Source organism: Aedes albopictus, chromosome 3, assembly GCF_035046485.1.
Source record: "Aedes albopictus strain Foshan chromosome 3, AalbF5, whole genome shotgun sequence".
NCBI classification, from domain to species: domain Eukaryota; kingdom Metazoa; phylum Arthropoda; class Insecta; order Diptera; family Culicidae; genus Aedes; species Aedes albopictus.
Window position 1 is genome coordinate 180,190,095 of NC_085138.1, and position 12,688 is coordinate 180,202,782.

A 12,688-nucleotide genomic window follows, 5' to 3' on the forward strand; every position below is an offset into this window, starting at 1 on the left:
GAAAATTGTTAGGTGACTCCCATTGGAATTCCTAAAAAAAAAAACGAATAAAAAACATTAAAAGAAAACAAAAAAAAATCGAGGGGAATTTGTTTCTTAGAAACACTAAGTGCAACTTTCAAAGAAACTTTGAAAAAAAATGAATAACTACAAATTTGGCGAATTAACAATATCGCGGGGCGCCAACCTGGATGCTTGCCAAGGGCGCCATGGGACCAGCTACGGCTCTGGCGATACTAGATTTCGGTTTGGTAGATCTTTCACCGCAACGCAACCCAAAAAGGTGATCTATCCATGCTACGGGCTTCGTTAAAGATCGAGCATATTTTAAACCCCCTCAACCATTCATCCCTCAGCACGGGTCGCCTGATACCTTGGATTGGGGTTCCCTGTTTGGTGAACTTTTACCCCCGTAACAGGTGATCTGTAGTGCTATTCTAAGCCGGCAGCTACACGGGACGGATAGGTACCTAATAGCGGGATAGGTACCACGTAAAAAAAAATAATTGTTCAAAATTTAAAAAAAACGCGTAAAAAAGTCTCACCATTTCTCGACGAATCATGCAAAAATAAGAAGCTGATGTTTATTTTTTGTATGGAGTTTTCATTTACGCGGCCGCGTAAAATATGTCTTTCTGACCAATGGCATTATGGCGAATGGTTTTCTGGCAAATATCACACAATCAAAATTTTTATTTATGCAACTATCATAGTTTAAATGCTGGAATTGAGTTTAATTATGTTACTAAATATCATATTAAATATTATAAATAAATAATTCAACATTGTGCATTTCCAGCTCAAAACACGAAAATATTCATTTTGACTCCACTTTTTTGCAATTTGAATGAGGTTTTGCATATGAAATAGATTTCGTGTATCATTTACTTTTGCTTCAAAATAGACAAATTTTCTTTTTTTTTTCAATTATAACTCGAAAACAGTATGTTGGATTGAAATGATGTCTTCGCAGATGTATTTGTAAAACGTATAAAAAAATACACTGAGAATAATACACATCGCGGATCTATGTAAGATATTATATGATTTCAATATCACTGTTGTGGGGGTGGAAAGTTTCCCAAACTCTCTTGAGCAAACCGCGTTTGTAGGTGGTAGGTAAGCTAAAAGCTAGTAAACTTTATTAGAATAATTCCAGAAACATTATTTTGGTCCAACTTACAATTTTTGGTGACCTTCAAACGGTAGGGTTCTATCACACCAGATCGGGCTTACTACTGCTCTTATGTGCCCTATAGGTTTAAGAGTTCTTAGTTATAAAACTTTTAGTTACTGGTGGACATACTTACAAACTACTCTAGGATTTCAATTATTGTTCCTTGTCTATAACGTGGTGTATATTTAGCAAAACCTTAAACAGATAACGAATTCATTTTAGGTTAATATTCCGCATAGTTTTAAGACTCATTTATCCTACCTTTGCACTATAGATTTAAGACCAATATTGCACGATACCACTAGATGGCAAGTACTTCAGGGTAAGTTTGAACTTTAACTATTTATAGCATTAGATACTAACAATATTTAGGATTTTAGTGTAAGGAATTTAGTTGTAGATTGAACACAATGATTTGCACTATATCGTTGATTTCAATGCATTTCATCAACTTCGGTTTGTTTTGGTTCCACCGTTGTATGTTCTACATATTCTCTCTCCTCTCCTCCTCGATCGCTGTAGTGGTCAAGCTTGACCACAGAGTATCGACCACAGTTGATCTGTTGCAGGGGGGTGACGTGACATCCCCCCTCCCGTGAACCCTAGTTACGTCCCTTTATCTCAGAGACTTCCGTTTGGGGTTCACCACGCTCCATCACGTCGAGAACTGCCAACTTAACCGCTGGTCGTCGGTGAACTCCTGCAGCTGTACGGACCAAGGCCTGGCGGACCCTTTCGTCCCGTCCGGGAATAACGGCTTCAATACGTCCTCGTGTCCATTGGTCTTTGGTTGTCCCTCCTACTACCAATACCAAATCTCCTACTGCGATATCCCGGGTCTCTTCAAACCACTTTGATCTTCGAGTGGTAACTGGAAGATATTCTTTCACCCACCTCGTCCAAAATCGCAGAGTCATAGCCTGTGCGAGTTTCCAGCTGCTTCGGAGTACTGCTGGCGAATCAACCGGCTCGGTTGGTGGGAGCTTATCACCACTCGAAGTCCCCAGAAGAAAGTGGTTGGGTGTGATGGCTTCCTCATCCGCTGACTGAAGCGGTATGTAAGTGAGTGGGCGCGAATTTATCAATGCTTCTGCTTCGAAAAGGATCGTCTCCAGGACCTCGTCGTCTGGCCTTCGTGGACCATCTGATATGGATTCAATAGCTACCTTTACGGATCGTACTAGTCGCTCCCATGCCCCTCCCATATGGGGCGTCGCTGGTGGTATAAAGACCCATTTGGTCTTAGCAGTCGTGAATGTAGTTGCCATTGCATTGTTGTGCTTATCAGTTTCTGTTCTCTCTAACTCCTTGCTCGCTCCTTGGAAGCACGTCCCATTATCCGAATGAAATTCGGCCGGATATCCACGTCGCGCAACAAAACGTCGCACCGCCATGATGCAAGATTCGGTGGATAAACTGTGCACCACTTCCAGGTGAACCGCGCGAATTGTAAGGCAGGTGAACAAAGCTACCCATCTTTTCACCTGACTCCTTCCAACCTTGACCAATATTGGCCCGAAATAATCTACCCCAACATAGGTGAACGGTCGAATGAAAGGTTGTAGTCGGGCCGCCGGGAGTGGTGCCATTGCAGGAGGACTTGGCAGAGCATTTCTGATTCGACACATCATGCACCCTTTCCTTACTTTCTCCAAAAGGGTGCGTAATTTGGAAATCTCAAAGCGTTGGCGAATCTCGTTGGTTACTGTCTCTCGATTGGCGTGGAGGAAGTGACGGTGGTACCAATCTGTACCAATCTACAAGCAGAAACGTAATTCGATGTTGCCTTAGAAGGATCGCCGGGTATTTTGCTTCGGTGGATGCGAAGGTTGCGGCACCGATCCTGCCACGTAGTCGCAGCACTCCGTGTTCGTCGAGGAATGGCCAACATTTGTAGATCGGGCTTCTTTTATCAACGCGGTGGTGACGAGCTTCGGGAGGGCCTTGGGTTTCCGATAGTATTGCGATTTCTTCTGGGAACGCCTCGAACTGCGCGACCTTCCAGAGGATTGTCTCAGCTCGTCTCAGCTCATCTTGACTGAGGAAATTCAATCGCAGCGATTCGCCGCCCCGTTTACGGCGAATGTTGTCGACAAATCGAAGCACGAACCCCATTGTTCGCTGTAGACGAGACCATCTACTAAATCGGGATGGATCGATCAACGGGGATAGTGTAGAATGAGTGTGAACTGGCCGTAGTTCTTCACACGTCGTGGCGGATACCGAATGCTGGGGCCAGAAAGCTTCCGTCTGGTGAAGAAACGATGGTCCGCTAAACCAAGGATTAGTGGAGGCAACATTTGGTCCATTTTTCCACTTAGTGGCTAGGTCGGCTGTATTTAATTGAGAAGGTACCCATCTCCACTCTCGGACGTCGGTTGCTGTTAGAATCTCACCAATACGAACGGCAACGAACTTGTTATATCGACGGTGCTCTGATCGGATCCAAGCCAAAACGGTAGTAGAGTCACTCCACAGGACTCGACGGCTAATCGAGTAAGTATGGTATCCTTCGATAGCTTCCATCAACCGGACTCCTAGGACAGCCGCTTTCAACTCCAGACGGGGAACTGATAAGACCTTGAGAGGGGCTACCTTGGTTTTAGAGGAAATCAGCGAAACTTGAATGCCATCGTCGGTTTCGAGTCGGTAATACGCAACACAGGCGTAAGCAGAATCGCTAGCGTCAACGAGAACATGGAGTTCCAGCCGGTTGAAGTTTTTAGGAAACGGAGAGCCGAAATAACAGCGAGGGATGCGCAACGAGTCCAGATGCGGGAAGTAACTTACCCATTGGCGCCAATGAAGGAAAAGTCGCTCGTTGATTTCTTCATCCCAACCGATCCCCGAGGCCCAGACGTTCTGCATTAATACTTTTCCATGCACCAGGAAGAATGAAACGAATCCCAGTGGGTCGAAAAGGCTCATTACCACCTTCAAAACTTCACGTTTCGTTGGGACATGGTTCTCATCGAGGATTGGCTTCAAGTCGTCACGGATTGAAAAGGTGTACGTGAAGATGTCGTCCGCTGGAATCCATTTCATCCCGAGCACTGATTCGGTCGTCTCGGAACGTACAAGAGCGAAGTCTTTTGAATAATCTGGTTCGATCTCCCCAGTTCGTCTTAAAACTTCGTCTTCGTTCGATAAAAAGTTGCGAATCTCAAACCCGCCCTTGGAATGGACGAACCTGACACTCGTACGGCTTCGTCAATTGTCCGGAAGCTGTCCATGTAGTCGTCTACGTAGTGGTGCTCTTTGATGGCCGCAGCTGCTCGAGGGTAGTGTTGCGCATATTGCTCGGCATTAGCGTTCTTCACGAACTGGGCAGAAGATGGAGAGCAGGTGGAACCGAACATGGTGACTTCTATGGCGTAGACCTGAACGGCTTCATCGGGATTGCGCCGGAATACAAACATCTGAGCGCTCCGGTCACTCGCTTGCAACTTAATTTGGAGGAACATCTCCCTGATATCCCCCGAAACTGGAATTTAGTTGTAGATTGAACACAATGATTTGCACTATATCGTTGATTTCAATGTATTTTATCAACTTCGGTTTGTTTTGGTTCCACCGTTGTATGTTCTACATAATCTCTCTCCTCTCCTCCTCGATCGCTGTAGTGGTCAAGCTTGACCACAGAGGATCGACCACAGTTGATCTGTTGCAGGGGGGTGACGTGACAATCACAAAAACCTTATCTTTCGAATATTTTATTATTTTTTTTTTTTTTGTAGAAATCCATATTCCCAGAAGGTAACATTTTTTTGAGATTTTAGATTTCAAAATAAGATACTATGTAAATCTATACTTTTTTCGAGTAACATTTGTTACCTCTATGTGTTGCCTTTTTTAATTTGTTGTCACTTAAGTACGGTCGTGGTGTGCACAGTTGTTTTTTCATTGGAAAATTGTGTGTTACATCTATTTTTGAAATAAAAAATCTCAATCTACTAGTATTTTGAAAAAAAAAAAATCACGTAGTGTTTAATTTTGCTTTCACGTGTTTCGAAAATTCTCAAATTCATCATACACTGAAGTTTTTTTACGCGGTACCGCGTATAAAACAACACGTTATTTCAAAAAACGTCGTAAAAACCGCTTTATTTAAAAAAAAACCGTCGTTAAAAACGAGTTTTTCTTTTCAAAAACAAGCGCAAAATAGTGAAGATCACATCTAACGTGACTTGACTTTTTTAACGACGTTTTTTGAAATAACGCCGTTTTTTTACGCGGTACCATTACCGTCGTAAAAAAAAACTTCAGTGTATTTGTAATTCACTGTTATTTTTTTAGCTAAATCAATCACAGGAGAACGAAGCTTAAACACGTCAAAGTTGATCATTTTGAATGAAAATCGGCTTTCACTGCAATTTTTACGAGTTTACTGTAATTGCTAATATCTGATTGTGCCCTGCATATATTTCCGTAAAAAAAGATAATACCATTGCCACTGGATAGATTGATCTGTTTCAGTATTTATATTTCAGGTGATCTACACATTTGTTTATCATGCAGTACAGTGAAGGTTTACGTGCGGCAAGTCCATAATTTGAACATCCAGTAAACGACATAAAACTTGTCATTACTACGAAAAAACAAACAACGTCGTTGTTTGTAGTGGAAAGTGAGCGCTAAAATGTCTCAAACATGAACTAGTGTAAGGTTCGCGTGATCGTTACGCATGCAACAATCAATAATGAGTTGACTGATTTTGCAACTCGTAGAATCGTAGACATAGTTATAGTCACGTACGTTACTTGTGCATTTCAATTGTTTCACTGTAACATGTGTCTGAGTAGAGATTTGTTTCTTTAGGTCGTTTTCGGCATTTTTATGACAATAATAACTATGTACAGGATTTAATTGTTATATAAACTATAAATTCCTTGTTCATCAGTGATGAGTGTAAAGCACACATTTGATAAACACAAACTTGTTTAAATTAACAGGATATGTTAACCTTGATTACAAGATAATCATCGGAAACAACTAGGTTCTAGATCATAAACCTCGACTAGTTTGATTCAAAAGCTTGGCTTAAGAACCGTTCCATTAAAATTAATGATCTCATTCGTTGTTGGTTGTATTTTAGAACGAACAAGCGATATAAATCTGTTCTCGGGCGTCATTTACCTCCGCAGCAGTACATTTAAACGCTACAACCGTGACACAAACTAGTTAGGTTTAATTATTCCCCCCATAAGCCACCGTGGTGTGGTTGTGGTTACTTTTGCTTTCATGCAAAAGTACTTCACCGACGGACGGTACAAACTCTGAGCATCAAGTTCATAAACCAAATCTTACGTAACTCCGTATATTACATTGACACTGTTAGAACCAGACTGTATTCTATGTTGTCACTTATAGTTGGATGAACTTTAAAACACTTATAAAACATCTAGAAACTATCAGAAAAAAATCCCCCGAGGTGAGTGGACGCTGTAAAGTTGATGGCAATACAACACAAATAGTTCTCCTAACATGCAGCAAATAGTACGGGGCGCATGCAGATCATCAGTACGTTAGTTTATGAAGGTTCCGATGCCGAAACAGGTTTTGAAGATGCAAGATTGTTTGATCGTTGGATGCTCGGTAAGAGAAGAGTGCCAAACAGATATAAAATCAACAAACAGGTCAATGTCAAGATGAGATTTCCTCTAGAAAAGCCAAAATCTAAACGAAAATCTAGATGTCGTTAGTTCAGATCAAATTAGATGGTTCTTGGAACTATACTATTATGACATCCGGTGTTGTCTTTTCTTCCGGTCTCGTGCTGTTTTAGTCTTCTTTTTAAATAAAATTTGATTGCATCTCCTTCAAGTAGGGGAGGGTGGAGAATTGCTAGAAATAACGAAATTTTATATAATTTTGTACTTGTATCGACTTTTCAAACCCTCTAAGCAGAATACAATTTGTAAGAGAGAAATCGATTTTGTCATTAGCGTAGCTAGCTTTTTATTTTCTCTTACTCACTCTCCTAAACAAACACGAGTAAGAGCGGGATGCAAGAGGGGACCTGTGCTCCCTCTTTCACCCTTCTCTTTCTCGTATTTGTTTTTTTTTTTGTTTACGAGAGTGAGTGGGAAAAAAGAAAAAGCTAGCTACGCCAATGAGTTTTGGGCCTTTAAATTCCGCCCTGTTAACAAAATTAAATTTAAAAAAAAATAAAGGCACAAAACTGGGCGGACTAGAAAGGTACAAAACTGATTGTAATGATTATTCCATGTAAATATACATAACAAAATTATAATAAAAATTGTTATTATTTTGATTACAAATGTATAACATAACTTATTTTATTTATTGAAACAGAAGTGTAACAACATTTGCTACATTTTGCATAATACAATACTGCTTACATAGTTAAAAAATGTTGCATCATTTAACCTGTAACAAAAACAATCCGTCATATGGCACACATTTTTCCATCAGTTTTTAAATTTTCAGCTTGCTTCAGCATGAAGCTTGCGTTCAACATTCCATATAAGCAATTGTTTGATGTGAAATTCTTTGAGATGGAATAAAAATTTATATGTCAAATTTGTTTACGTTTGGTGTAATTTTCAGAAAGTTTTGCTGTGTATGTCATAATTTCGAAACACATTTACTGCCATATTTGTTATATTTTTGTTACAAATTTCCTTAAAAATTTGTTCGTTTTTTTTTTGTATTGTCGCGAAAACTTTTGGTTTTGTTTGTTTTTTTTTTTATTTATGTGTGATTTTGGGTTAAATTTTAAATAGGTATGGAGATCAAAAAAAAAAGAAAAATTTGTGTACGATATATCGAAGAGTACCTGTACTAAACTGTAATGATTTATTAGCCTTAACACCATTGAACAGCCACCAACTTGAATTTTGGGACGCTATCTTAGGTTTTAGAACGCCATGTTCGATATTCCGGTCGTCTTTTTTATGATTTTAGAGGATATACTTCCATTAAACAATCACCATCTAGAATTTAGAACCACGATCTTGGATTTTAGGCCGCCATCTTGGATATTCTAGTCACCATATTGCATGGTTTTAGAGCCTAAAATTCCATTAAATAGCCGCAATGGATCCGCCCACCTTGTATATTCTGGTCACGATTTTTGAAGACCAGGCTTATTCCCCATACCATACCCATATATATACCCATCTTGAATTTGGAACCGCCAACTTGGATTTTAGACCGCCATCTTGAATATTCTGGACGCTATTTTTGGATTTTGGACATCTTCCCCATACCAAATATACCCATATTACTTGGTTTTTTAGCCTAAAACTCCATTAAACAGACATCATCCTGAATTTGGAGCCGCCATCTTGGATTTTAGACCACCATCTTGCATTTTTTTATCTGTATTAACGAGATTTTTAGCCCTAGGCTAGTTCATCTCGGGACCCACGCTGTGAGTTTGTCGGGAGTGGGATTCGATCCCAGGTCCTCGGCGTTATAGTCAAGTGTTCTAACCATCACACCAGGTCCGCTCCACACCATTTTGCATATTCTGATCGCCATTTTCGGAGTTCAGACTTCTTTCCCATACCAAATATACCCATATTTCATGGTTTTAGAGCTTAAAACACCATTAAACAACCGGCTTCTTGAATTTGAAGCCACCATCTGAATATCAGGCTGCCATCTTGAATTTTGAGCCGACATCGTGGAATTTGTGGTCTCCAGTGTAGATTTACGCAATAGAAATATACTAGAACTCCAATGGCGCTGTAGTCACTTTTTCTATTTAATTAAATTTATAACATTTATTGTAATTTTTGATTGTTTTTAAGTGTCCAGCTTGAAGAAATTTTTTTGTTTTGGTAAACAAAATTTATTTGACACTTCTAGTACCGCTACTGACGCTGTAAGGGCGTGGCAAACTAGATGTTAATCACACGAGCAGTCGCGACATTGGACTTGTGGCTAGTTATTCTACTATTTACGCCAACAACTCGTCAACCATGCTAAAGGTTACAAGAATCGCCGCAGTTTGATGTGTCGCTGAATTAGGCTTGGTTCGGTTTTATATACGGGCCTGTTCATAAACTACCGTAGACTCGGAAGGAGGGAAGGCAAATTTCCGAAATTTTGTATAGAAGAAAGTCTGCAAGGGGGAGGGGGGGGGGCGGTTCTAAGAATGCCAAAATTCATTCTACGTAGTTTATGGACAGCGCCTACGGCCAGTTCTACCGGTGCTGGTCCGGATCACTGGAATTGCTATAACTCCGGAACACCTTGATCGATCCGGGACTTGACAGAATTTTGGACACATTCCTTTTATCTGGAGTGCGTGCAATGATGGTAGAAACGTATTTTATTTCGACGGAAGGACATTTGAAGGAACAGCTGGGTGGTACCGCGGCACCTTGTTGCTGATGACGGCTTTTTAGTTGCGCCGGATATAAGTAGTTCCTTTTTATTAATTTGTTATCTTAGAGAAGACTGTGATATGTTGATTCGGGGTCCAGTCTGTTGCTATTAAAAACGGATTCTTATGTTATGTCATCTGATGTTTAGGACACTTTTATTGTGCCTTCTTCTTAGGAATTAACAATGTCCCGTTTTATCGTTAAAAGCCTGTGGCATAGGTACCTTTGTCAACTTTTTATGTTCCGATAATTCGACCACTTTGTTCAAGCCGTCGGCTGGATGGCCTGATTTTCCGAAATCGGTCCGGCTAGCAGAAATGAGGTGCAGCATGTTTCGCGCAACTTTCACACTTGTGTATCAATACATAAAGTTGATTATAACATTTTTCAGGATTCTTCCAAGAGATTGCTGTGTATGTGTAGACTAGACTAGACTACACAGATCAAAAAATAACAGTGTAAAATTTTGTGACATGATGCACATAATTGAAGCGTGGGATATCACAGAAGTTTATAGACATATCTTGTAAAAGTCATGTAAATTTCTATTATATGTAAATTTGTGTTGTAATGTAAAACTTCAGAGTCATTCTGAATTACATGACAATCAGAATGACTCTGAAGTTTTACATTACAACACAAATTTACAAAATACACCATGTACCATCATAACACCAAGTTTACATGACTAAAACAAAGTTTACATGACGTGTAAATCTCATTATTTTTATCTGTGTAGACAGATTTTTTTTTTCAATCTATATATATAAAAATGCAGTGGCATACGTGGGACCGCGCATAACTTGCGAACGGAAGGTCCGATTTTGGTCGTCTTAGTTTTGTTCTGTTAGTATTCACCCAAGGAAGGTTTATGAGGCAAAAAACATGGAGAAATTGAGAGATTTTGGAAATCGATCTTCCATACATTTTGACCGGGAATTTGGCCTTGGCTAGAAACTTGAAACGTCAAAAAACGCAGAAGGCAAGACAAAGTTTGTCGGGTACAGCTAGTTTTCTATAAAAATGCAGACAAAAAGTCTTAAAGGACAGCTGTTTGAAATAGTCAAAGCACTACTACATAAATTCCTTAAACCTTCTCCAAACTAACTCTGTCATAAGTTTCTCAAATGTGTCCTCCTCCTCTTCTTGGCGTAACGTCCTCACTGGGACAAAGCCTGCTTCTCAGCTTAGTGTTCTATGAGCACTTCCACAGTTATTAACTGAGAGTTTCCTCTGCCAATGACCATTTTGCATGCGTATATCGTGTGGCAGGCACGAAGATACCCTATGCCTAAGGAAGTCAAGGAAATTTCCTTTACGAAAAGATCCTGGACCGACCGGGAATCGAACCCGCCACCCTCAGCATGGTCATGCTGAATACCCGTGCGTTTACCGACTCGGCTATGTGGGCCCCAGTCTCCCACAATGTGTATCTCAAATGTGTATCTCATGAATTACTTTGATGATTCTTCGACAAATATGAATGTCATTATTGAAAATTGTATTTCGATAATGTTTTGAGTTAAATCATTAGAATTTCACTAGAATACCCATAACTAATGTTTTTACAAGTTCTACCATAAACATTGATCAGACTATAGTGGCTTAATAGTCTAAGAAAAATCATTAAAGAGTTATAATATTTTCAAATAATTTTATACTTTTCATGTTTTGTTCATTTTGCCATGAAGGATTTTTTTTGAACAAAGAGTGTTAAATCCTTCCCAACCAAATTAAATGGGCTGCAAAACGGTGAGTCGAAAAGGAGAGCGTCCAACATAGCTCTGATCCTCACAAGTTCCTACCTCATGCTTCAACGGGTCAAGTGATGGCAAAGACCGCCAGCTAAGAGTTGTGTGCTTAGCTGGTAGCGCAGTCTGGGCACTGTTGTCCTTCTGACTTCAGCTAGATTGAGGAGGTACGTCTCGAGCATCTGTTCACCAAGGAGGTGCGGCTCAAACAGCGTCTGTTCTGGCATACAGCGGCTGAGTATGAAATGCTCCTCCACTGAAAGCTATACCTAAGGTGGCAGCCCCACCACGGTGGATGAGGGACCTAGACCAACAATCTACTGTTTCCGAAACCCAAACACCGTTACAGAAAACGAAAATGAAAGATTACGAACTGATTCAACGGCAACGACTTTTAGCGCGAAACAACGGACAAGAGTTGGAACTTGGAATGTATTAACCCTAGCCCAGCAGAGTAAACTGGCACAACTAGCCAATGACACATGCTGGCTGTTGTGACCGGAGGTTCTCCAAGGTCCTCTTCTAGTCTTCAGTCTTCATTGGAAGACGGAACGTTGCGGCAGCTCTTCGCTTTCGTATATCTTCACTGCTTAACGTTCGTTGAAGAACTGAAATTCGTTTTCATTTTTCTGACATTTATCCATAATCAATGCCTTCTATGATGGTACCCGTAGCTCATCGCCACCTAAGATCATCATGCTGTAGTCTATACAACATTACTTCCCGCCTCTACTCTTATTTCATCATTGACTTAAATATGAACTTATAGATTTAACATTAATCTGGGAACAACGAGTCATAACATCAACTAGTAGATGGTATTTTACAAAAACACAGTAACACCTTATTCAAATAACGGTTTATTGTTGGTTAACCTAGCTCCTCGAAATGATTTAACTCAAAAATGCTACTTGTTATCTGATATTACATTCCTTCAGAGTTTACGAGTCTCGAACGCTCCCTGACGACACGGAGTGAAGACAAACACATCGTAATCAAATATTATCTTGCTGCAATACGTGTTCAATTTTTTTTATGAAATCCAATTCAAATCCAATCCAAATCCAATCCAATCCAAGTCCAATTCAAACCCAATCCAGATCCAATCCAAATTCATTCCATATCTAATCCAAATTAGATCCAAATTCAATCCAAATTCAAATCAAATCCAGTCCAAATCCAATCCATCTATAATTCAATTCAAATCCAAATCCAATCCAGATCTAATCCAAATCCAATACAAAGCTAATCCAAATCCAATCCAGATCCAGTCCAAATCAAATCCAATCTAATTCAAATCAAACCCTAATTCAATCCAGGTCCAATCCAAATCCAATACAGATCCAACCAAATCTAATCCAAATCCAATGCAAATTCAATCCAATCTAAATCCTATCCAAATT

The 12,688-nt window shown here is 39.9% G+C and overlaps 2 protein-coding genes across 5 annotated transcripts; both read right to left on the reverse strand.

The window, feature by feature from the left end:
- Positions 1 to 1,057: 1,057 nt before the first annotated feature.
- LOC134291802 (uncharacterized) lies at positions 1,058 to 2,888 on the reverse strand. Of its 4 annotated transcripts, none has more exons than XM_062860023.1 (3): positions 1,311 to 2,888; positions 1,184 to 1,253; positions 1,058 to 1,131 (listed from the first exon to the last, which is right to left on the reverse strand). In XM_062860023.1, the coding sequence occupies exon 1, from the start codon at positions 2,806 to 2,808 to the stop codon at positions 1,780 to 1,782; it is 1,029 nt and encodes a 342-aa protein (XP_062716007.1). In that variant the 5' UTR covers positions 2,809 to 2,888; the 3' UTR covers positions 1,058 to 1,131; positions 1,184 to 1,253; positions 1,311 to 1,779. The 4 variants fall into 4 exon arrangements, with proteins under 4 accessions (XP_062716007.1, XP_062716005.1, XP_062716008.1 ...); XM_062860024.1 differs by having other exon boundaries at positions 1,064 to 1,253; positions 1,311 to 1,372; positions 1,439 to 2,888; XM_062860021.1 differs by having other exon boundaries at positions 1,184 to 2,888.
- LOC134290467 (uncharacterized) lies at positions 2,855 to 4,596 on the reverse strand. Its single transcript, XM_062857616.1, has 2 exons — positions 4,368 to 4,596; positions 2,855 to 4,314 (listed from the first exon to the last, which is right to left on the reverse strand). The coding sequence occupies exons 1-2, from the start codon at positions 4,594 to 4,596 to the stop codon at positions 2,855 to 2,857; spliced, it is 1,689 nt and encodes a 562-aa protein (XP_062713600.1).
- Between the last annotated feature and the right edge of the window lie 8,092 nt (positions 4,597 to 12,688).

Excerpts from the sequence above, each read along its gene's own strand:
- LOC134291802 (XM_062860023.1), bottom strand. The coding sequence starts at position 2,808 with ATGATGTGTCGAATCAGAAATGCTCTGCCAAGTCCTCCTGCAATGGCA.
- LOC134290467 (XM_062857616.1), bottom strand. The coding sequence starts at position 4,596 with ATGTTTGTATTCCGGCGCAATCCCGATGAAGCCGTTCAGGTCTACGCC. Across the intron at positions 4,315-4,367 it reads CGAAGCCGTACGAGTGTCAG|ACGAAGTTTTAAGACGAACT; the intron begins GTTCGTCCATTC and ends TATCGAACGAAG.